This window comes from Pavona decussata, unplaced genomic scaffold, assembly GCF_977016875.1.
Source record: "Pavona decussata unplaced genomic scaffold, jaPavDecu1.1 SCAFFOLD_32, whole genome shotgun sequence".
Classification (NCBI taxonomy): Eukaryota; Metazoa; Cnidaria; class Anthozoa; order Scleractinia; family Agariciidae; genus Pavona; species Pavona decussata.
In genome coordinates, this window is record NW_028145455.1 from 2,580,723 (window position 1) to 2,602,883 (window position 22,161).

General features: G+C 37.3%; 3 protein-coding genes across 7 annotated transcripts in view; 2 read left to right on the forward strand and 1 right to left on the reverse strand.

Moving 5' to 3' along the window:
* Positions 1 to 22,161, forward strand: part of LOC146484634 (oxysterol-binding protein-related protein 8-like) — a 41,131-nt gene that overhangs the window by 1,897 nt on the left and 17,073 nt on the right. For 2 of the 5 annotated variants that reach the window (XM_085104726.1, XM_085104730.1), the window contains 8 exons: positions 3,101 to 3,205; positions 8,219 to 8,316; positions 9,570 to 9,647; positions 10,465 to 10,566; positions 17,988 to 18,068; positions 19,269 to 19,476; positions 19,784 to 19,856; positions 21,369 to 21,454. In XM_085104726.1, coding sequence (XP_084960852.1) covers positions 3,101 to 3,205; positions 8,219 to 8,316; positions 9,570 to 9,647; positions 10,465 to 10,566; positions 17,988 to 18,068; positions 19,269 to 19,476; positions 19,784 to 19,856; positions 21,369 to 21,454 — 831 coding nt within the window. The remainder of the gene's footprint in view (positions 1 to 3,100; positions 3,206 to 8,218; positions 8,317 to 9,569; positions 9,648 to 10,464; positions 10,567 to 17,987; positions 18,069 to 19,268; positions 19,477 to 19,783; positions 19,857 to 21,368; positions 21,455 to 22,161) is intronic. The other 3 variants (XM_085104727.1, XM_085104729.1, XM_085104728.1) reach the window with 3 other exon arrangements.
* On the forward strand, positions 11,733 to 13,257 carry LOC146484635 (P2X purinoceptor 7-like). Its single transcript, XM_085104523.1, has 2 exons — positions 11,733 to 12,207; positions 12,820 to 13,257. Exons 1-2 carry the CDS (start codon positions 12,017 to 12,019, stop codon positions 13,235 to 13,237), a joined length of 609 nt encoding a protein of 202 aa, XP_084960649.1. The 5' UTR covers positions 11,733 to 12,016; the 3' UTR covers positions 13,238 to 13,257.
* On the reverse strand, positions 13,682 to 16,267 carry LOC146484636 (uncharacterized). The gene has a single exon (XM_085104522.1). It carries the CDS (start codon positions 15,603 to 15,605, stop codon positions 13,695 to 13,697), a length of 1,911 nt encoding a protein of 636 aa, XP_084960648.1. The 5' UTR covers positions 15,606 to 16,267; the 3' UTR covers positions 13,682 to 13,694.

A 22,161-nucleotide genomic window follows, 5' to 3' on the forward strand; every position in this document is an offset into this window, starting at 1 on the left:
CCTGGTGGAAGATTTATAACAGCGTTTCTCTAATAACTCTGTTTTCACGCGAGTTATGTCAAATAACGGAAATTTGGAGCCGAAAGACGAAACGAGTGAAGGAAAGCGAGCTAAAAACACTCCGAAACGAAGAAAATTCCGTTCGTTTTCGTTAGGTAAGTCTATCTGAAATTTGCATGAAAGCGACAATTTATTTTGATTGAAATCAGCATCGAGATTTTCGATTATGTTAAGCTTAGGCTCTATTTCAAGCCTAATTTTTGTCAAATGGTGGAATATTTTATTCAAGGCTTTTTGATTTACTCCGATGCCCCAGAACGGAGTCAAATGTTTTTTCATGGTGGGGATTGTATTAAAACTGAAAGTATCGTAAACTAAGTTATATAGTTTTGATGCTTGTTCTCGTTAGGGAACCAAGTGTTAATTTTTTTAAAAAAAAGCTAATTTATAAGTGACACATTTGTCGGAGGGTTAGCGATTGCCTTCACACGTTGTTCGTGTACTTATGTTCAAGTACGTTTATTCAACGTTTTGCCAATCGCTTTACTTCCTAGCTTTGATATTTGCTTTCAAAAATGTGTCAACGTTAATTTCAGTTTCTGTCACCTGGTGAAAGATTTTTTTGTATATACTTATGAACTGAAATAATGACTTCATCAGAATCGTCAGCTGGCCACCTCTGCTTTTGAAAAATAATGACAAAACCATCACATGGATACTTGATATGTCTGTAAGAAGCTTAATAAGTTGGGGGCAGATTGGGTGAATAGGTTTTGTAAGTGGCATTTAAGTACTAATATTGGTTTTGAGCGAATATTTAGTGGGGACCATGTATCTTTAATAACTTAAAAACAGTTTGCTGCCAAGTTCTGAGAACCAAAACATGACATTGTCATGTTAATATTGTGCACAGGATTAAAATATGTCACTGTTGCAATTAAACCTTTTTGCGAGATTGAGACCATATTTATTGCTGTAATATATGATGCTATCCTTTCAACCGTTAATTTAATTGCAGCAGAATAATTGGCTATGATTTAATATCTTATCCAAGTGTTGGAAAGGTTGTTTCGGCTTATTACTAGTTCAATATACTTGTGTTGATACTTTTCGGCAATATCTCATATTTAAAGGGGCCAAGATTTGCATTAAAACAAGAGTAGTGATGAATTAGAAATTATAGTTTTAATAATGAAATAGATTTTGAAACTAGCATTACATACATATGAACTACAGTTTATCAACACATTTAGGAGTGCCTACTGTTTGTTTTGCTTTATTATTTTTCTGCTGTTAGTTTGGAACTTACATTTTTTAATTATGTATATACATGTAATTTTGTTTGACATTTTAATTAGGAATTAATATTTTATATTCTTTTGTAACTGCGATGTTCTTCATTAATTTTAGTATTGTAAATAGTTTTATTACTAAAATATTGGTCGTTGTAAATTTTATAATGCAGAGCCTTCTGGATGACAGTCTCTTTGGTGACTGTCACTCTACCTAAATTAAGTTACCTAGTACTTTCTTTCGATAAAATAGCAAGTTCCCTTGAACACCCTAAATACATGACACACTTCCTTTGAATAGAGAGTAAAGGATGATTTACATGGTACAACTTTGTCGCATGCGACAAGCTTACGACAGGCCTACGACACGAATTGTTTCGTGTAAATCAAACCTACAACTCGCTTACGACTGTTGTGTAAATCACAAAAAATGTTATAGGATTTTAAAACATTTTTTGAAATCCTACGACAATGCTAGGTATAGGCAATGTTGAATGACGAGAGTTGTGTGCGATTTTTGCATGAAGCGAGCAGTGCGCATTCTAGCAATCGCATGCGACAGCTGTAAGCAAAAGTTGTACCATCTAAAAGGCCCAGTTCAGATGCCATTTTCACATGAGCCGAATCAAATTCAAATTTAATACCGAGCCAAATTAATTAATCTCAACTGTAATGATTCAGATGCCATACTACATGTATGACTGAAGAAAATTGCGGATTTGGGTGAATAACACTTCTGTTGGCAATCATCCAACAAAACGCTGGGAGCGTTTTATTACATGGAGTTGTAAACATTCTAACATTGTCGAACCAGCAAATGTTGTACAACAGTATTGCAGAAGTGTTTAGCTTGGGCTTTAATACTCAGGGCCCAGTTGTCCAAAGCCCAATTAAGCTAATCTTGGATTAATGCAAATTTTGACTCGAGTGTAATTGCTCATCAACAAAGATTCTTCCAAACGATTTTCGGTCCTCAGTTTTGACTAAGACTTTTCTTTACTTTTAGCTTGAAATTAGCCCTGTAAACCCATTTAAACTAACGATGATGAAAACCTCGATTAACTTTTAATCGTGGATTAGCGTTAATCGGCTTTGGAACAACCCAGCCCTGGGCTATATTTATCACTCCTGGCCTCGGTTGTTCAAAGAGCGGATAACTCTATCCAGCGGATAAGTTCACTCTCCGGCAGGAAAAAAAATGTACGCCAACCAATACATTTTATTCGCTGGATAGCGACTTATCCGCTGGATAGAGTTATCAGCTCTTTGAACAATTTGGGCCTGAATGTCATGTAAGTTTATATCACATTTACATGTAAGTTGTTATGTTCTGTCCTTGGTAATAAAACATGCATTGAATGCAAATAATGGTGTCATTTTTCTCAAACTTGGGCAACATTTTAACTCAAGATGACTGGTGTCTGGGAGGCCAGTTCAATTCACATTGGGAAATTACATATCTTTTGTTGCAGCCCTTTTTCAATTTAGGACACAAAAGTGTGATATCACTATGGCTGTACATATTTTACTTTTTAACAAGAAAGCTGTAACCTTATTAAGCAGCCAAATTTTTGCCTCACTGGTCACTGTACACCTGTCGGATTTCTTTTTACCTTTCCCCTGTGTGACTGCACTAACTGAGTAATTTTAGTCTCTAACCTAGGATCTGGTTTCAAATTAAAGTCTGTTTTGAATCGGAAATTCTTGGCAAGAATCCCAAATGTCGATCAAGCAGGACTTTTAGGCCACAAATGTGGCAGATAGCTGTAAATGTCATTGACAATCAAACTGTTTCATTTTGTTTTTAGCCGACACTTCTGCACTTCTACCTGGAAATTGGTCACGCGGCAAGGCCAACAATGAGAATGGTGAAGAGGGACATCGCAGCGCTCCCCTGGAAGCAACCACTGTTGGTATGTAAATATATCTGGTCCTGTTTGTTGACTGAGTGGATGACATTCCAGTGGACGAAAATTTTATGTGCTCCAACTAATACATTTTAATCTGCTGGATAGCAACTTATCCACTGGATAAAGTTCTCCACTCCTACAGAAGTACAACTGGGTGCTGATGTTATTTTATTTGTGCCATAAAAGTATCTAAATTACTTAGTTTTTCCTTCAATGGATCTTATTAAATGGTTGTTGCACTGTAAGTATGCATCTGTGAAAGAAATGATATCATTTTGATACAATACATGTAGGTCCATTCACTTTAAAGCTGCTAAACAGTACATTTACTATGCGGTACAAGCTAGGTAGTTTTTAATCTTTGGATTTGTGGGTGACATTCTAAAGTGGGACCATTCTTGAAATGAATGCTACTGAGTAGTGTTTTCCTGTGGTGATGGTTATTATGCTGGCAAAGGTAGTCTTTTTTTAAACTTTTAATTTTTATATTTTATTCAGCACGTATGAATTTTGAAAAAGCTTTTATCTCATTTGATGTTATATGGGTAGATAAACGTTTGATTGATTGATTGATTGATTGATTGATTGATTGATTGATTGACTGATTGATTGGTCGTAACATTTGGATTTGTGAATGAAATCCTAAAGTGTGATAATTTGAATGAAAGTCATTCATGAGCAGTACTTTCTGTGGTGTTGTTTATTTACGCTCCAAGTAGAGAAAAAAAAATAAAAATTCAATCAACTCTGCAGTTCTCAATAGTCTTTCTTAGCTGTTGAAGTTCGCTGACACTCGTTGTTTGTGTGCAGCCATGGTTGCACCCCTGCAAAAGCTTGTATGTGCTCTCATTGACATCCGATTCCATGCTTTTGCTGTGATCGAGTCTCATGATTTTTAATTTTGGCTCAAAAATGTCATGCTCAAAAAATGATGTTACATAAAACCAATTTCCAGAATGTGAATTTTAAAAATCAAGGCTGCAAACTTAAGTTAATTAAATAATTTTCAATGAAAAACGTTTATAGGACATAGCCACGCATGGGTACTTGCATCCAGTTTGTGCATCCCTTTGGTAAAAATGTCTTATGTATTGTTTTCTTATATACCGGTATATTTATTTTCTCTATGTAATTGTTTCCCAATAAAGCTGATAAATCTTTGTCTAGGATATGATTCATTTAATTTTAATTTATAGGTACAGCTGTAGTTGGTTTTACTCATGCTATTATTTTTAATACTACATTGTATAATACATGTAATGCTGATGTAGCAATCAAAACACATGAAGTTGGGTAAATGTCAGAGACAAAAATTCTATTTTTAAAAAACAAAACCTCTTTGAACTGGTATTTATCATATCATACTGTTTATTGTCTAAATTAGTATAAATTTATTTTTAATTGCCTAAAAAATTTTGCAGTGAAAAAGTAACTTGCAATTTGGATAAACAATATTTTATCATAGTGCATTCTAGTTTAAGGAATCATTATATGAATAGTCTAACAACTTTTAGGTAAAATAAGTAAGGACATTGACCTTTTTTTAACTGAAAATGAAGCCAGGATGTCTTCGAAACGTAGTCTCTTTTTGCTAATTTTTATTTCAAATTGTTTAGGTAATAATTTTATTATTTCTATAGTATGAAATTCATTAATATATGATCTAACGCGCTTTACAAATTGATGAAATGAAGACTTACTAATAGTACCATTATTTACAATTAATATAAAACTTGTATAATTAATAACAAAGGAAAAATAAATGAATCTAAAATATTTAAAAATATGCTTTCCTAAAAAGATGCATCTTTAATTGTTTCTTGAATGAAGTAATGTCATCAATAGCCCTAAGACTGGGCGGTAGTGCATTCCATAGACTGGAGCGGCAACCGCAAAGGCTCTGTCTCCGGTTGTCTTGGCCGATTTGATCTCAGACCTTGCTAAAGTGTTGTGGCCAACGGACCTAATAAGATTAAGTAAATATTAAGTAAATAGTATGGTCATGCCTACAGTGTTTCAGAAAACTTACAAAATCAGGGAGTCAATGAAGTATTTTGAGGGGTCAATAATTCTCTCCATGGTCCACCATTCAATTTCTTGGGTCAAGAAGCAGCCAGCTATTTTGGGATTTTGACCTGGGAGCTCTCTGTGACATGAATCTGGAACACCATTCCTACAAGTTGAACAGTTGTCTAAAGGATAGAAGGAATTTATTTCTACCAGTAAATAACAATAATTTTATTATTTGTGTGCTGTTTGAGAACGCTTGTTGCATGTGATGCACATCGCGAGAAGACGGTGTTCAAACATCTTACAAAAATAACTTTTTTCTCATTCAATGTCGGTCTTTTTCTAAATTCTTCTGTGTGTTTTTGTTTTAATTCTTTACTTTGCAAGTAACAAGAATTAATATATATTAAAAGTCATCTTACAGGTAATTTTGAGTGTGATGGGTTCTGAATTGTCTGTATGTGGATAATGGATCATTGAATTATTAATACACCAGGAGATGTTATTGTTTTTGCATATGTTTGGTTTCACTTGTATTTCAAGTCAGTGGGCTTCATTCAATTACCATATAGCTTACAAAAGATTAAAACTAATTGCATTTCAGCTTATCTGAAGCTCTGCACTAATTATTTTCTCTACGAACTGCACAAATCCAGTGTTGAGAAACATGACAAGATGCATTTCTTTTACGTGTGGATATTTTTATGTCTGTGTGGAAGATCTAGAGTTAACAGTCTCTTAACAGTGCGTACAAGAAACAGGCTAAATTTCAGCTCAAACTATCATGTCAGCAAAGAAGGATATTAAGAGTAAACGGAAACAAGGTATGAATTGAAATGAATTGTTCAATGTAGATATACTGAACATTTTGAGAAAATGATATCATGTTTACTTTAAATTTTCAACTTTCTAGTAGTTTTACATACAGCCTTCCTGTCATAGATGTAGACATTTTTTGATATAAAAGGAAAAGGAAAAAAAATAGAATGATGTAATTTGCTGAAACCTTTTATTTAGCATTTTAATTTTCTGACTTGTAACTTTTTTATTTCATTATGTTTAAGATTTTAAGCCGCAGAAACTTTTTCAGTCTGTAAATAAGTCAAGTAGAATTTTTGTATTTACTTGGTATAGTTCATTATATTTCAGGCCGCATGATTTTTTATTTAAAATTGCATCAAATTTCATGTTGTGAATCTTGCAACACCTTTTAACACTAAAATTTCTGGAGCTGGTGGGTTTCTTTAACTTTTAAATGCAGCACTGTGTAAAATTTATTTTACCTATATTTGTCAAGAAGCCACCTGTTTAGTCAGTTCATCCTAATCTCATCAAGTCAAGGAAGTCACAATAATTCTATTACTGACAGTTTTATTTTTTTCTGAGGGGGATTGAAATTCTGACCTGTTAAAAACAGCATCTATAGTAAAATAATTACAGTGTAAATAGGAAATCATGATATCTGGTTTTGAAAGAGAAAGTAGTTTCTGTGATAATTAATATACACGTAGCAGGCTTGTTTTTATGAGGGATTACACACTACACACAATTAACTTTGACACAATTCCTGCACCTGATCAAATCGTGGAAAAAAATTAATGACCTTAAAGCTGCAGGATACTGTCGACCTAAAAATCACAGGGAGCAATTTTCGTCAAATCTGTGGGAAAATGTTTATTTGGTGTCCACAAACAGAATGATTAGGTCATGTTGAATAATTAATTGGTGGCAGAAGACTTAACTCACACAAGCCAAAGCCTTTCCAAAAATAGGAAGAATAATTATTCTCTTGTTCAAAACAGATTTTGATGCTTACACCAGGCTGTACAGAAGTTGAATGCTTGGCATCGAAGTTGATTTCACCTAAAGTAATTTTCTCAGACTCAATTTCTGATATGGTATTGTGTTATGTTCTACATGCACATAATTAGCTCCATACCTCCCTTCATGGGGTTTTTGAGAATTCCAGTGGGGTGGGGTGGGGGATCCTCAAGAGTCAAAACATTATATGAAGCTAAATTTGAATTTCTAGAACAAGAGGTGGCGAATTTTTTTTAGGAACTTCACATTTGGCAATCATAGATGGGATGGAATTTTTATTTGAAATCCCATGCACCACGGCCTAGAAATTGTGGATGGGTTTTTTTTTATTAATGGTGTTAAAATATACAACAACAACAACAAAAATCCAAGGGTTGATAATACTTCCTCCCTGCTATTCTGGGACTTAAAAATATTTATTAATAGTCATCCAGGCAAGTGCTTAAAATATTTAAATAAGTCTTTCTTGTAAATCAAGTATAAAAGTATCCACTATACCAGACAAGTGGATAGTCTTGTTGTGGCTTAACTTTTGTCTGGTTTTTGCAATTTTCCAACTTTTTTTATACATTATTTGTCCTTAAAAATTGGTTGGTTTTGTTGCTTTTAAGTGACTAGTCCCTGATCAAGCTGTGCAGAGAAACACTGTCTGAGAGAGTGTAAAAAGGACAAATTGGATGCTAAGGGCATACTGAAGAATTTATAGAAAATGTCTGATACGTTATGTGCGATGCACAACTGGCCACCTAAATAACATTAGCTACCTGTGGGTCAGTCCATTGTAACTTACTAATGATTTTAAATAAATAAAGTTGAAGCTGTAGATAGATAGCTAGATAGATAGAGAGCTTTATTAAAAAACCCATTGCAGTCCAGAGACTGGATTACGGACTGTACAATATATAATACTAAAATATGAGAAAGGATAAAAAAACTATCATAAATAAACAAAAAATAGTATAAGTAAGAACAAACAAAGGAACAATAGATATCCAGACTATGAGATCCTGAGTTTGTGGTGTGCAACAGACACTTTTACATGGAAATAAAATTTATTTTATAATTGGATTAATTTTCACAGTGTATTTACAATGCACAATTTTCACTTGTGCAAAAATAATGAGACATGGCGGTCAAGTCTTCTGCTTTTAAATGACGGTAATTGTCTTTAATTTTCAAATCAAGATGATGCAGAATTCAATATTAAATTTGATGGAGGAAGCTCAAGGAATTCAACCCCGCCTGTCAAGATGGACAGAAAGGATAAAGACAAAGAGAGACTGGTGAGATTTATTTAATAAATGTACAGGTATCATGGACACTCATGGAGACCTTTTGTGTAAATGAAAAATAAATAAATGTTTATCACTTTATTTAGCTGTCAATGCAATGTATTTAGTGCAAAGCAGTAACTGGGGACACTATCCAGATCAAGTTGGAATTTGGAAATGTTGGTTTTTGAGGAGAGGGGAAAACTGAAGTATGGTACCTGGGCCACATTGGTGGGAGGTCAACACTGGCCAGTGCTCTCACCAGTGTGCTATCCCTGGTTCATAAGGATATTAGGAACTTTGAGATTTGACTATGAGTATGAGATTGAGTCTGAGAAGTAATATATCAAACACCTGAAAGCATGTTTCACCAGATATCCAAACTCTGAGAAGTAGGTTGAAAAAACGAGGCCCAGCTGAGTTTTTTTAAAATGACTTTAAGATGTTTGGACATCTGATGAAACACACTTTTGAGTGTTTGATATGGCTTCTCAAGCAAGAAATTCAAGGCTAAAGTTGGCAAAATTTTATGGTGATTAGGAACACATGTCCAATCCAGGTCTTTGTTTTCTCTTGATATTATTTATGAGTTTGAGAACTACTTTTCAAATCTTGTTTGCCTGGTTTAGATAATTGCTTGTCACACCAGTCTTGTTTCTAGGGTCTCCTTATTGGCTGTTAAACAACGGGAAGGAGCGAGAGTTCTGGGAATGAGAATAATTTGAAATTTTGAAAGTTGTACCCATACTCGATCTTGTACTTGTACTCAAATGTGAAATCCCTATTATAATGCCTGAGAAGAAAATAACAACTGAAAAGAATAATTATGTATTTGGCAGAGTGTTTTGGGATGAAATTCAAAGTATTGATTAGAATATTCTGATGAAACAGTTGAACTTTGACAGCTTTCTCTAACACTTAATTATTAAAAGAAATTTTAAATCGTTTTAGTACATTTATATTCTTAGAGAAATCTCTTGAAAATAAAACTGTTCTGGAGCCAGTTTCAGTCCATTTACTTGGGTACATCAGTCTATTGTGTCAGGATTATTTTGTTGCAGTGTGTGTGTTTGCTGGTTTTGATGTTTGTATGAATAATTTCATGTTTGTGAAAGCAAACAAACCATTCAGTAAAGTATAAGAAGCAAACTACAATATTTTATATTTACTAAAGATTACCCATATTGCCAATTATTGATAATTTTGTTTTGAGAATTATTTTGTATGTTACACCAACATACCACCATCTTCTTCTTTTCTAACAGCAGCAAGTGGAAAAGAAGCTCTCACTGCCGGAGAGATCACCTTCTTTTCCAAGGAAGACTTCCAAGGAGTCTTTTAAGGTACACTTGGTCTACATTTAAAAACTGTTAACAGACCTCACTGTGTTCCAGATAACTTTAAAAGCCAGAGAGACCGTGAAAAATTTTGACGTGTGGTTCTCTCAAATCTTTGTAAGATTACCCTTCATTTTTGTTGGGTCAGGAAGCAAACTTACTCTGGTTTTTGACCAGAAACCCTTCTCTTATCTGGAGCATTGCCAATTTTGCCATGTTTTTGTCCTATTAAGATAAACGTATATAATGTGTTACTAACAGTGGCTACCAATAACACGTAACTCATCGCCTTCAAAATGGCTGGATGAAGTCGACTTTTAATGGATTTCGATCAAAGGAAAACTGTCAAAGTTGTTTTGAATTCTATGGAATTTCAAGGCAACAGAGCCAAACAAAATTGAGAATTTTACCAGCTCCTGGTTAACAGCTCATTTCACCGAATTTTGTTGTTAAAATAATGCAGAGTTGTGCACTGCAAAACAGGGGAATAACCTTAAGCTTGCATTTTCCCAGGGCTTGTATTTTATTGATATGCAGTTAAAGCCAATTCATGTACACCAATAATTATTATTGAGGATTGGCACTCTGGAGCCACCAACAGACATGCAGTTATCAAAATGCGTGTACCCATGGTGAGATTAAAATAATGAAGATTACCATGCGGGTGTAACCAACACTGTTGGCATGCACTTGACATTGTTCATGTCACTTACCTTACATTTCATACTAAATAGGAAAGCCTGTTAAGTTTTGATAATTTCAGTGTGGATATTTGAGGATGCTGGCAAATACATTATTATTCTTCCCTTTGTTATCTTTGAAGGCAATGAAAGAGAATTACAGGCGAGAACAGAAGCGAAGGATAAAGGAGTTATCAAGTGCACTGAAGGACCCCTCAGTTATTATTCTTTCATCTTGGCTTAAGGTATGGTTGTGCATGAACAGTTTAAGGCAGCTACTAAGCAAGTGTTTTTTTTCTTGCACAGACATTGTGATTATGCCAAAAAAAAATTGCATTGTCAGCACAAGGTTAAAAAAAATTTCATGTGACTTGTGTAACTACCCCTGCACATTGTCATGACAGCTTAAAATAATATTGTGACAAAAATAAGGTTTCAAGCCTGTGCAGGGAGAAAAGTACATGTATGTGAGTGTGGCTCTCTAATTAATAAAAGCTTGAAATGTACCACCTTTCTTTATCACCACCAGTTCCTTTCAGTTTTCTGGTCAAAACATCATACAAAATGCTTTCATCTTGCATGTGGACCTAGCAAATGGCCTGGCTTACCGCAAGTCTCCCAAAAGCTCAGTGGTGCATCTGACCAGCCAGTGTACAGGGTCCGGTTGTTCCAAAGCTGATTGACGCTAATCCCCATTTAAAAATGAACTGAAGTTTTGATCTTGCTGGGTCTGCGAAATCTGCGAGCCAGGGAGCCATGCGAGCCACCGTGCGAGCCATGCGAGTTACGCGAGTCATGCGAGCCACAGTGCAAATGTTAAGAATTTTTATTTGTTTTATTTACATTCGTGTGAGAAAATTTTGGACGAATTTTTTTCTTTGTTTTTTTTTTTTTTTTTTTTTTTCGTTTTTGTTATAATTTTGGAGAGAATTTTGCCTATTCAAAATCGCCCAAGATGCGCAAAAAAATGAAAACAATACGCAAAAATTTATTAAGGTTCAAGACTTCAGAAAAAAAATCCGAGAAAAACATACGGCTGCACCGCTACTCGAATAGGTATCTATTGATACATGTCATTCATTGATATCCACGTGGAACTTCATTCAAGAAAAAAAAAAACAAAACAAAAGAACAGCACTTCGATCTCCGTGTGTTGGCGTCAACTGGTGAGTAAATCGCGCCATTTTAACAGGTTTGGTCTTTAGTCGAGAATCAGAGTTATCAGCACTCTGTCAGTTGGCTGACTGCTGCATGTGGTTGTCCTTTCCCTTAGACAAGTCTGTCTTCAAAACCCGCCACTAGAGTGGCAGAGGCTGGTTTCGAGATAGCATTCGACCCACCAGCTGACGGCAAAATAATGCTTCTGTTACGCTGCTTCTTTTCAAATTAAAGGGGAACTCCGGGGTAAAAATGAAGTTATTTTGGATGTTTGGCCTTGGAACCATGTTTCAATTTTTGATAATTTTATTAACGAACAGTTTCTTACAGCTCAGATAATTTACCTGAAAGACGACCAAAAAATGCAAATAGAGCGCCGCCATCTTTAAAATAGATTGCATGCTCAGAGGTAGGTCAGCGTACCATTTTGTGACGTCAGATCGTCAAACGCAATTCGATATTTGCGCATCTTCCAGTTGTGTACAGTATTTTCCATCGCAAAGATTTACACTTTAACCTTACAAAATCGCTGCTTTAATGTCTGTTTCTGGGTCGGACTCTGATAATTTCGACGAGGAACAAGACGGTGGAAGCTTTTCCATAAAGCCTTACCAATTTGAACCGCGAGTGAACTCGGAAGATGCGGACATCAACTCCGAAGGCGGTTCAGGCGATGAGTCGATGGGAAGCGACGAAGCAGCAAACCCTCGACTGCAAAATTCAGACTGGTATGTAGTGTGAAGGCTCTTGGTTTATTGTAATATCTCTACAGGCATTGACTTGCAGATTCAGGACAGAAATAAACTTGTATTAACACAACTGTGGCATTCAATCATCTTTGTTTACGCATTTTCTTTTCTGAGGACCTCTGAGCGTCATCAGTTCAAATTCAGTTCGACTTCAGTCACAAAATAGCAAACACACGGAATAAATTTGTTTGCAATCTGTTTATAGGGAAATTCGTTCATGAGACTGTACAAGCTTCTCTAGCCGCTTGGATGTTCTATCGATATCACTGCTTTACAGACCGGTGTAGTTCTGTTTATTTTAAGACTTCCACCAGCACAAAGGAATTAAAATATAAATTTCTCTAGTCTACGATCAGGATTTTCTTACTCGGACAGGGCATCAATTCGGACTTTGCTGCTATTGAATGCTCAAAAAAATAGAAGTAGACCCGTTTTGTAATAGTTGCTGCGTTTCGTTGTTATTTCAATTCAATGTTATTACGTTTCTCTGTAATTCAATAATCGCTAGTATGTTGTTTACATAAGTTATGTGGTGAACATGATATTTCAGAGCTTATGTGGGACAAATTCAGTTTTGGTTTTTATAATTAGGTGTGCATGTGAGAATTGCCAGATAATGGGAAGAGTGGAGGCTTGCAAATGTTGCCAAGAAATCGAGCAAGTAAAAAGTAAACTGACTGAGGCTGTTACTTGTGGTGAATGCAATGAAGAACCCACCTGCATTACCCAGCACCCTGGGTTTCATCCAGTATGTATTAATAGATGGGTTCTACAGACTGAGTGGTTTCAGTATAAACAGCAATATAAAGATCCTTATGAAGGGCCAGAACACAAACTTTTCAGACACATTGCCTACAGGCAGTTGGCCAGATGGTGCTGGGGAATTTTAGGAAAAGAAATTAGGGTTGTCCTGCCATCCTGTGCGGTTATGTGTATTAGGAGCTTCTATCCTCCACCTGGGCCAGAGGAAGAGTTTGCATTTGAAGGCTTCCGTCATGCGGATGAATGATCAAACACCGAAACGTTTTGAAACTGAAATATATTAGCACTTGTTCAGTTAATTTGATATAAAAAGATTTGGTACTAATTTTCATGTTGCTATGGTAGGAGACTGTTTTGTTTAAAATTAATCCAAACCATAACAGATCTGGTGATCAATATGTAGATTCTCCAAATTATCTTCCATTTGAAATTGACAGCAGTTTACAAGGAAAACACCTTGTGCTAGAAGTTACTGGTTTTGCCAGTAATACTATATTAATAATGTTGGTCATAACTTTTATTGCACATGGTGGCTCCTAAAGGAGCCGTTTTTGTTTGTGTTACCTGTAGAGTGCAATGTTGAACGCCGGGGAGGATGTTCAACCTACAGGATATTTCCTGCTGAGTGCAATGCAGGGTGGCTTCTCGAGGGTTTCCATTTCTGTGGTTGCAATATCACAGGAACAGTGTCGGTGTTGGATTATTTATCTATTAAATCGTGAACGGTGTTGTTGAATTGCATCTGCCTTTGCTGGTGCTGGCTTTGAGGCAATGTTCTTCGGTAACTGAACAGGCACTGGCTGGGCAACTGCACCCCCTTGCTCCACACGCTTGATAACTTCTGAAAGCAAACCTGTCAAAAAACTGTACGATTTTGGCTCACTGATTGGCTTTACAACCCATCGCTTGTTTGCTTTCGGAAAGCAAAGTTTGTAGAGCGCCTCACCCGCATGTTCTCCTGACTGAACTAGTCCTTGACTGCGCCCAGTATTTGCATTGTTGTCAAGAGCAGCAAGCTGAGTCCTGGCAACCATCCCCCGGTGTGAATAATGCTCCCGTTTAGAGCAGTACTTGAGCATCATTGAGTGGTAGACCTCAAGTTTGCCAGTGTGACAGAAGTCAGTTAGCTTTGCCAGATCCTTGAGAAGTTTGGTATTCAAAACAACCTCCTCTAAAGCTAAGTGAGCTTGTGTGCCTGGCTTGAGCCAACAGACTTTCTTAGCTTCAGAGGATGAAATGCGCCTGTGACAGCACCGATGGAAATGGGTGTTCCCTGTCCATTTGTGCTTGTTTGAAACATGATCCAACACCGACTTCCACTTTTCACGTAAAATCTGCACACTACCATTGCAGGTTGCAGCAGACCACCATAGGTGATTGGAAATGGACTGTATCCATGGGGCCAAGTCCTCACAACCCTTTTGCTTGGCCTTATTTGTGAGTTTTTTGACCACCCACTTTGAAAGGTGCCAAACATCATATTGATGATTGATGTGGGGGTAGTCCTTGACCATGCAACTGCTGATGGACACATGGCTGTCTGTTGCAACCCTGCTGATCTTCACGCCCTTGCCTTCCAATAGTTCAATGCATCTGGAGAATCCTTCTTTCTCCATGGCATTTGATGATGTCACTTCCGATACTTGAACTACTTCGAAAGCGACAACATTTCCGGTATCTTCATCCATGAGGGTGTAGGTGCCATATTTTGCACAATGGCCAGGGCTGTCACATCTGCCATCACCATCGAGATTGACAACTTCCTTGGAAGAAAGCTTGTCAATCTGATTTCTGCTTTCATCCTCCCATGCCTTGTTAATAACAGGAAACAAATATTTCAATTGAGTGTCATAAAAAACACTCTCACTGAAAAATTGAAGGTTTAGGCATGAGGCAAGCCGACTTATACTGGGAAAGGTGTTGCCCGTAAATAGGATAGAAGCTGCCATTAACAAATTTCCTAGTGGCTTCCTTTTTACTAGTGGCTGTGATTGCCATTGCTCTATATGGCCATTGTGGCAGGTTAATGTGACAGATAGCATGCTTCCAACAGTTTGTTTCTCCTGTTGGATTACCACATCACCACATTTTGAACAACGCTTTAGCAGCTTGTCAAGGCATGACTCGAACACTAGGTATTTTTTTTCTCCGTCAGGAGAACACTCATCTAGTTCTTCTTTTGGTGACACCATGTCATCATCACTGAGTAGTTCATCATCAGGTATCTGCCAGAGGGGATCCAGGCGTTCATCATCGTCATCAACTTCAGCATCCACATCACTCTCATCACCATCAGCAGCAACATTTTCAACATGTTCCAGTAAAGGTAAGGGTATAGTGAAGCTGTCAGCATCAAAGGTAGGAAACACTGTGTCTGGGGGTGCCCTCATTGCATAACTATGGTCATGCAAAACCTTATCTGACCTTGCAGGCACTGGAGCGCATGGCTCAGGGTAGGAAGCATGAGGGACTGGATTCTTCTGCTCAGGTAATTCAGGTTTGTACCTATCGGTTTGAACCGCCACACTTCTCTGAGTAATGGGGTCAAAGCAGCACTGGATCCCAATGTCATGCATTCCTGGGCTTACAGGGGAGGGAGCAGGACAGGGTTCCATTGAAGAAGTCACTTCGGGTTCTTCTGAAGACGTGGCCTGTCTTTCAGCCAGTAGTTCTTCAATAGCCTGATAGAATGAATTGAAATGCAAAGATACTAAAAAGGGTTTCTTTTCCTTTATAAACAAGTGGGATCAAGTATTCAAGTCTTGAATGGAAGGTACAACTATCCACACAAAACATACATATGTTCCTGCACTTTATTATGTGGCTGCCATTCGTGACAAACGAAATCAAAAGACCGCTTTAGTAAAAAAAAAAACTAAGGGCAAAGGTGATGCAGAAAGTAAAGCTTGGTTTTGAAGATGTATGAAATAAACTCCCTTCCTTCTACCAAATTATCGAAATTAAAAATGCAATGTTATTTCGTTACGAACGAGAGTAAACTACAATTGTAATCAGTTTAAATACTCAATATTTTATTTGAGTTAATATCAGTAATAGACTAGAGAATGATTACAACGGCGGTAATGTTTTCTCTTGGCAAACGCGACGGCTGTATTCGCAAGCTACGATTTGCCCTGAGGTCGTACGATTTTTATGTAAACAAACAAATATATCGGACTGATTCCCGCGCGGGATGGAAAAAGTCCGCCTGTAAATCGGAATTGTAAATACTATCTAAATTAGACAGGTATACAAAGTGAAATCAAAGTAAATTATAGCAAAGACTGAAAGAGTAAAGCGCTCACTTCTTGATGGCGTTCGCGTTCAAGGCGACGTTCACTCGATAACCGTGGCTTCTTCGTTTGCGGGCCATACGAAAACCGGGACGGTATAGCATCGTCCGTCAAGTCTACCTTTGGCTTTCCCCCCATTAACTGTGATCGGAGGTCGGTTACTAAACAGCTCGGCTCGAAATGGTCGCTGCAAACATAGCTGTATTCGAGGGGAGGCATATTTTTCCGCCTTATTCGTTCCAGCCATGCATTCGTACGGTGGTCCAGTGGGATATTGTGGTAAGAGACCATGTCTCCGGCCTTCTTTGTTTTCTCTGAATGATTCTTACAACCAGGTACACAACAGCTCACCATCTTAGTTGAAATCAATTAGCTAGTCAAAGAGCGAAATTCGAAATAGCGAGAGCAAAACGATGTCTTAGATAGTTCTCTGTGCGTGTTTGTAGATTTTCATAAAACCCGCGAAAATGATTTGACGATTCTACGTCATAACTTACTGCTGACCACTGTAACGCGGCTCATTTTTCTTCAAGATGGCGGCGTTCCACTCGCATTTTTTGGTCGTCTTTCAGGTAAAATATCTGTGCTGTAAGAAACTATTAGTAAATAAAATTATCAAAAATTGAAACATGGCTCCAAGGCCAAACATCCAAAATAACTTTATTTTTACCCCGGAGTTCCCCTTTAAATTTAGTGCGACAATATTGACTTCGCTCATCTTTGAGTACTCATTTATCATACCTTACAAGTTTGGAATGACTCTGACAATCAGCCCTGACGTGTCAATTACAGTCAACCCAGGTCACGGGTGAACAGTATTTCCAAGAATGAAATGAACATTTGAATTTCTCTTTGTAATGTCCGACGTGTGAATGGAATGTTGGACATTTCTCTGGAAATCGTTCCGAAAAAGACGCATTAACTGAAAAAAAAAAAAAAAAGATTCAAAATACTTGGGAAACAATTGTTTTTCTTGAAAGATTCAATTTTGCAGTGTAAAAAAAAATTAATAGCTTTATACCGTCAATAAGCAAGGGAAATTTATACGGGAACTCTGAAATCTCGTTGGCGACTTTCAAAACTGACATGTAAATTTCAAAACTCCATTCAAATTTCAAAACTATCGTTCACGCGTGACCTGGGTTGACTGTAACAAAAAGTATCATGGTTTGCGTTGTCCCACTGTAAGAATTAAATATTGCAATGTTATTCATCTTGTTCCGATGCTCTTGTTCTTGTTCTTATGTGAATGTAAATACAACAAATAAAAATTCTTAACATTTATACTGTGGCTCGCATGACTCGCATGGCTCGCACGGCTCACACCTTGGCTTGCATGGCTCGCTGACTCGCAGATTTTTATCACTCGATCTTGCTTACTAAAAATGTTTTTAGAGCTAGTCTGAAGCTTGCGGTATAGAAAAGTTTCAGTCAAAACTGAGGAACAAAGGTCTTTTTGAATTGAAGAGTCTTCATTGATTAGTAATTAAACTTGAATCTCAGTTCACATTAACCCAGGATTAGCTTAATTGGGCTTTGAATAACTGGGCCCTGAAGGCCATGGGTTTGATTTTCAGTGGGGACTCAGAGTTTTCCTTTTTTCTTTTTTCATTAAATGCTGGCCATTTCTGCCCATCTTTTTTGACAGCTTAGCTTATAAAATAAAATTCAATGTACTTATCAGTATTTTTTATAATATTTTAGGTGCGTGGGACACTGAAGGGCTGGCAAAAGTTCTGGTGTGTGGTGAAACCTGGAATGTTGCTTATTTACAAAAGTGCAAAGGTATATTTAACATAAGAGTTACAGTTTTTGAGGACAGTGCTTACTAATAAAGAAGTATTGTTTTGCAGAGTTTATGACTATGCGGGGAAAGCAGATCTTAGCAAGGGCTATTGGAATCCAAAAAGAAATTGGGGGTAACCACGCATTTATTCTAAAAAAACAATAATTATTCTAAAAAACAGTAAAATACAAAGCAATTTATGGCGTTTCTTTCCAAATTTATGCTTTTTTGTTTCTGAAAAATGCATGGTTACCCCCATTTTTCTTTTTGGACACCAAGAGCACTTGCTAAGTTCTGCTTTCTCCGCATAGTTTTAAACCACGCAAAAATATCCCTGTATTAGTAGGCACCACCCATAAGAAATCGGGGTATCTCGAGATGCCCAGATAGTAGGCGCAGTAGCAATAGTAGGCACCGTCCTTAAACACTGGCATTGGCATAAAAGCTACACCTGGAATAAAAATTATAGAAACAAGAAGAAAGGCAACATTACTGTTAATCAAGTCAAGCATTATTGAATGTTTTTGTAGTGTGGTGTGGTGTGGTGTACATCACCATTCCAATTGGGTGTGTGTGTTGTGGGGGGGGGGGGGGGGGAGGAGGGGTGTAAACTCTTCACCTACAGATGAACTTAGGAGTGGATATGGTAAAGGTGGTGGAGCTGGGTGGAATTCTGGCTGCTGGCTGCGGAAGGTATCCTTTGTAACCCTGTGAACAGCAACCATCAAGCACTGTCACAACTCAGTGGAATGAATACTTACTAAATATTTACCCAACCAGGGGGATGGAGTGGGGAAAGATACTGCTACTGTTAACTAAACTACTGCTAAGCAAATGACCCTTCAACAAATAGTACAACGAAGACAACTGCAGAATTGCATCATAAGGTGCCCCTACCACAGCTGTAGAACTCCAAAGCTGCCCCTGTGTCTTGTGAGTGGAAAACTGCTGACTGGTTAACTTTTCCTAAATTACGTTATTTTCGTCACATTATATAGTGATGGGGGAGGCGGGAAATCCCTTTCTGGGATTCACATTAGCAGCCGTCCGGGGACTTAACATCCAAACAAATTCTTGTTTGAATAGCTTCATCAAGAAATGTTATTTGTAGACCGCCATAGGGAAATTACTGTGCACTGTTAGGGCTCCCTATAATGTGCTCATTAGTGGACAGTGTTCCTTCTCTCATTCTCCTGTAGCATGGTCAGTGGGTGGGCACTGTGCTCCTGAGTGGCTGTGAAATTCTGCAGCGGCCTTCCAAGAAAGAAGGATTCTGCTTCAAGATCTACCATCCCCTGGAGCACTACATGTGGGCGACAAGAGGTCCCAAGGGGGAGATGGCAGGGTCCATTGCTCAACCCATGCCTAAGGATCATCTTATTATGAGAGCAGACTCAGAATCAGATGGTAAGTTGTGATTCTCAAAGGGCTAAAACTGAACACGTGTGAAGCATTTTTTCTTACTTTCTGGCTAAAGAAGTAATAATGTGCACCTTTTGTATAAAATCTTTTATTTAAAATGTTCACCAAAACTCAAAACAATGTTGTACTAAAAACCCACATATTTGCTAATTGGTGCAATTTGTGTAACTTGATAGGGTTTCAGCATATTATTTCAATTCAAAAGCATCTGTGGTTATAATTTTACACTGTGCTATAGTGTTTTGCTTGAACTAAGAGTCTTTAGGATAATTTTTACTTTTTGTTGATTCAGGTCACTGTTGGCTGGATGCATTAGAAGTGGCTCAGAATCAAGGCTACAGCATTCAGAAAGACAACAAAGGAATGTATGTATCACTATCACCTGACCTGTCTCTCTGTCTCTCTAATAGGGCTGTGCCTCCACCCCCCACACCCTCCTCTCCCCATTCCTGCACACCTTCTTGTTTGAAGAAGGTATGTTATGAAGGACAAAACATTGAAGAAGAAGATACTTTAATTTAAAACAGGGTAATTCCTTCAGTAATTATAAAAACAAAATTACTGTTATCAACAGATAAGCCCTGATTACAATGTTAAAAATTCTAGGAATACTAAAAAGATCATACACATCAAAATGATAGAAATATAAAACTTTTAAAAATCTACAAAACTACAAATTTTGATTGAAAACCGTGCCGCCTTGATAGAAAAAAAACTTTTGGTTGTTGTTGTTGTTGTTTGTTGACTCTAATTTAACTCATGGTAGTCTAATGTGGTTGCTCTGTCTAGTAGTCCTTTTGATGCAATCCTTATTAAGATTAAAATAATTAATCAACAACCGCGGACAAATGTTCTTCAGTACTTTCTTAACTAAGGCTAGAACATGTTTCTCTTGTCTATCAGATAAATTGTTAACTAAAGTTCTTTCGTCCTCCCCCTTCCCCTACCCCTCGATTATCAGAGATGCCAACTCTCCCAGATTACCTGGGAGTGTCCCATCTGGTCACCAAATCTTCCAGATAGAAGCAATTTTGATCTTTCCTCTACATTCAGCTTAAAGCTTTTAACTCCAAATTTACCAACTTTTAATTTTTTGAATTTGTGTTTTGTCTCCTGGGTGTTTTCTTGTGCTTATCTGTTACAGAAGTTTACAGAAAATAAAAAAAAAAAAACAGGTTGGTTATGTGGGAAGGTGGGGGTAGTCAATTTTTTGGAGTGGTGGGGTGGGTCAATTTGGGTGGATTTTATTATGGGAATGGGCAGGGTAGGGGTAAGACTCCATCTGAAAAAGTCTTCATCGGCCACTGAAAGTTGATCGCAGATGCTGTTAAAACCTTGTCACTTGCCTGTTGAAGATAGTCATCTCTGGGATGACACTCAAATGTGTGGAGCAGCAATCAACTTAGTCTGTGATAGATGTATTTTTCAGTCAGAGACACATGAACCTAGGTTAATGGGCCAACTCCCACGAGTCTCCTGTAGCTCAGTGGTAGAGTTTCTGAACTAGTAATCGAAAGGTCTTAGGTTCAACTCCTGATAGGAGAACTCGGATTTCCTTTTTTCGAGTTTGTCTGTGTCACTGACTAAAAAACACATCTGTCATTTATTCACCAACTGCCAGTTGTTCAAGGAGAGGATAACTCTAACCAGCAGATTGGTCACTATCCAGCTGTTAAGGTGTATTAGTTGAAATACGTTTTATCCTCTGGATAGAGTTATCCGCTCTTTGAACAACTGGGGCCAGGCTTAAAACATAATTATATCACATTTCTTTAAGTTCGTCTGTGTTTGCAAAAGATGTGGCACGATTGACTGTAGCATGTAACCAATTTCCAGGAAAAATGATATATATTTTCTTTAATGATGCTTGATGGCAGGTTGAGTGAACTTTATGGCAAAGATGACAAGGAGGACAGAGATGAGGATCAAGGAATTCCTGGTACAATAATTTGTACCTGCAGTGGTATTAAAACACAATCATACTTTAAAAATCATGCATCTCAGATCGTCATGGTGTAGAATGATTATTCTTGTTACCATACATGGAAATTGTTCTGCCTGCACTTATTACTAGGGCTTCCATAGGAAGTGCAAGTTTAGAAGTATTATATCAAACACGAGATACAGTGTTTCATCACATATCAAACACTGAGAAGAGAGTTGAAAATACGATGCATAGCGGAGTATTTTTGGCGAACTTCGAGGTTTTTTGATATTGTGATGAAACACTGTGACAAGTGTTTGATGTAACTTCTCAAACAAACTGATTTTGAAGGGCAAATTAATTAAGGATGCAAAAATGAGGAGTTTTTCATCAGATATCCAAACACGTCACGGTGCATGATTTCCTTTGTCTTTGGCTTTTGAATTATTAATGAGTTTGAAAAAATGTGTGAGGTAAGGTATTGCTGCCACAAATGGCTCGCATGCTGATCAGTATATGTATGCACAAGTCAAAATACAACGCCTAAGATGACACAAGATAATGAAACACTTGGTCTCGAGGAACAAGTCTTCAAAGTGCATTCCAGGATGACTGGAGCTGGTCTGAAAAGTTCCAGTGTAGTGTCAAATATCTTCTCAACTTAAAGAAAGGGCTGGGACAAGACACCACGATTGTGAAGATTAAATCCTAAGTACTCCTTTTAGCAAAGCTATGTTTTCTAAACA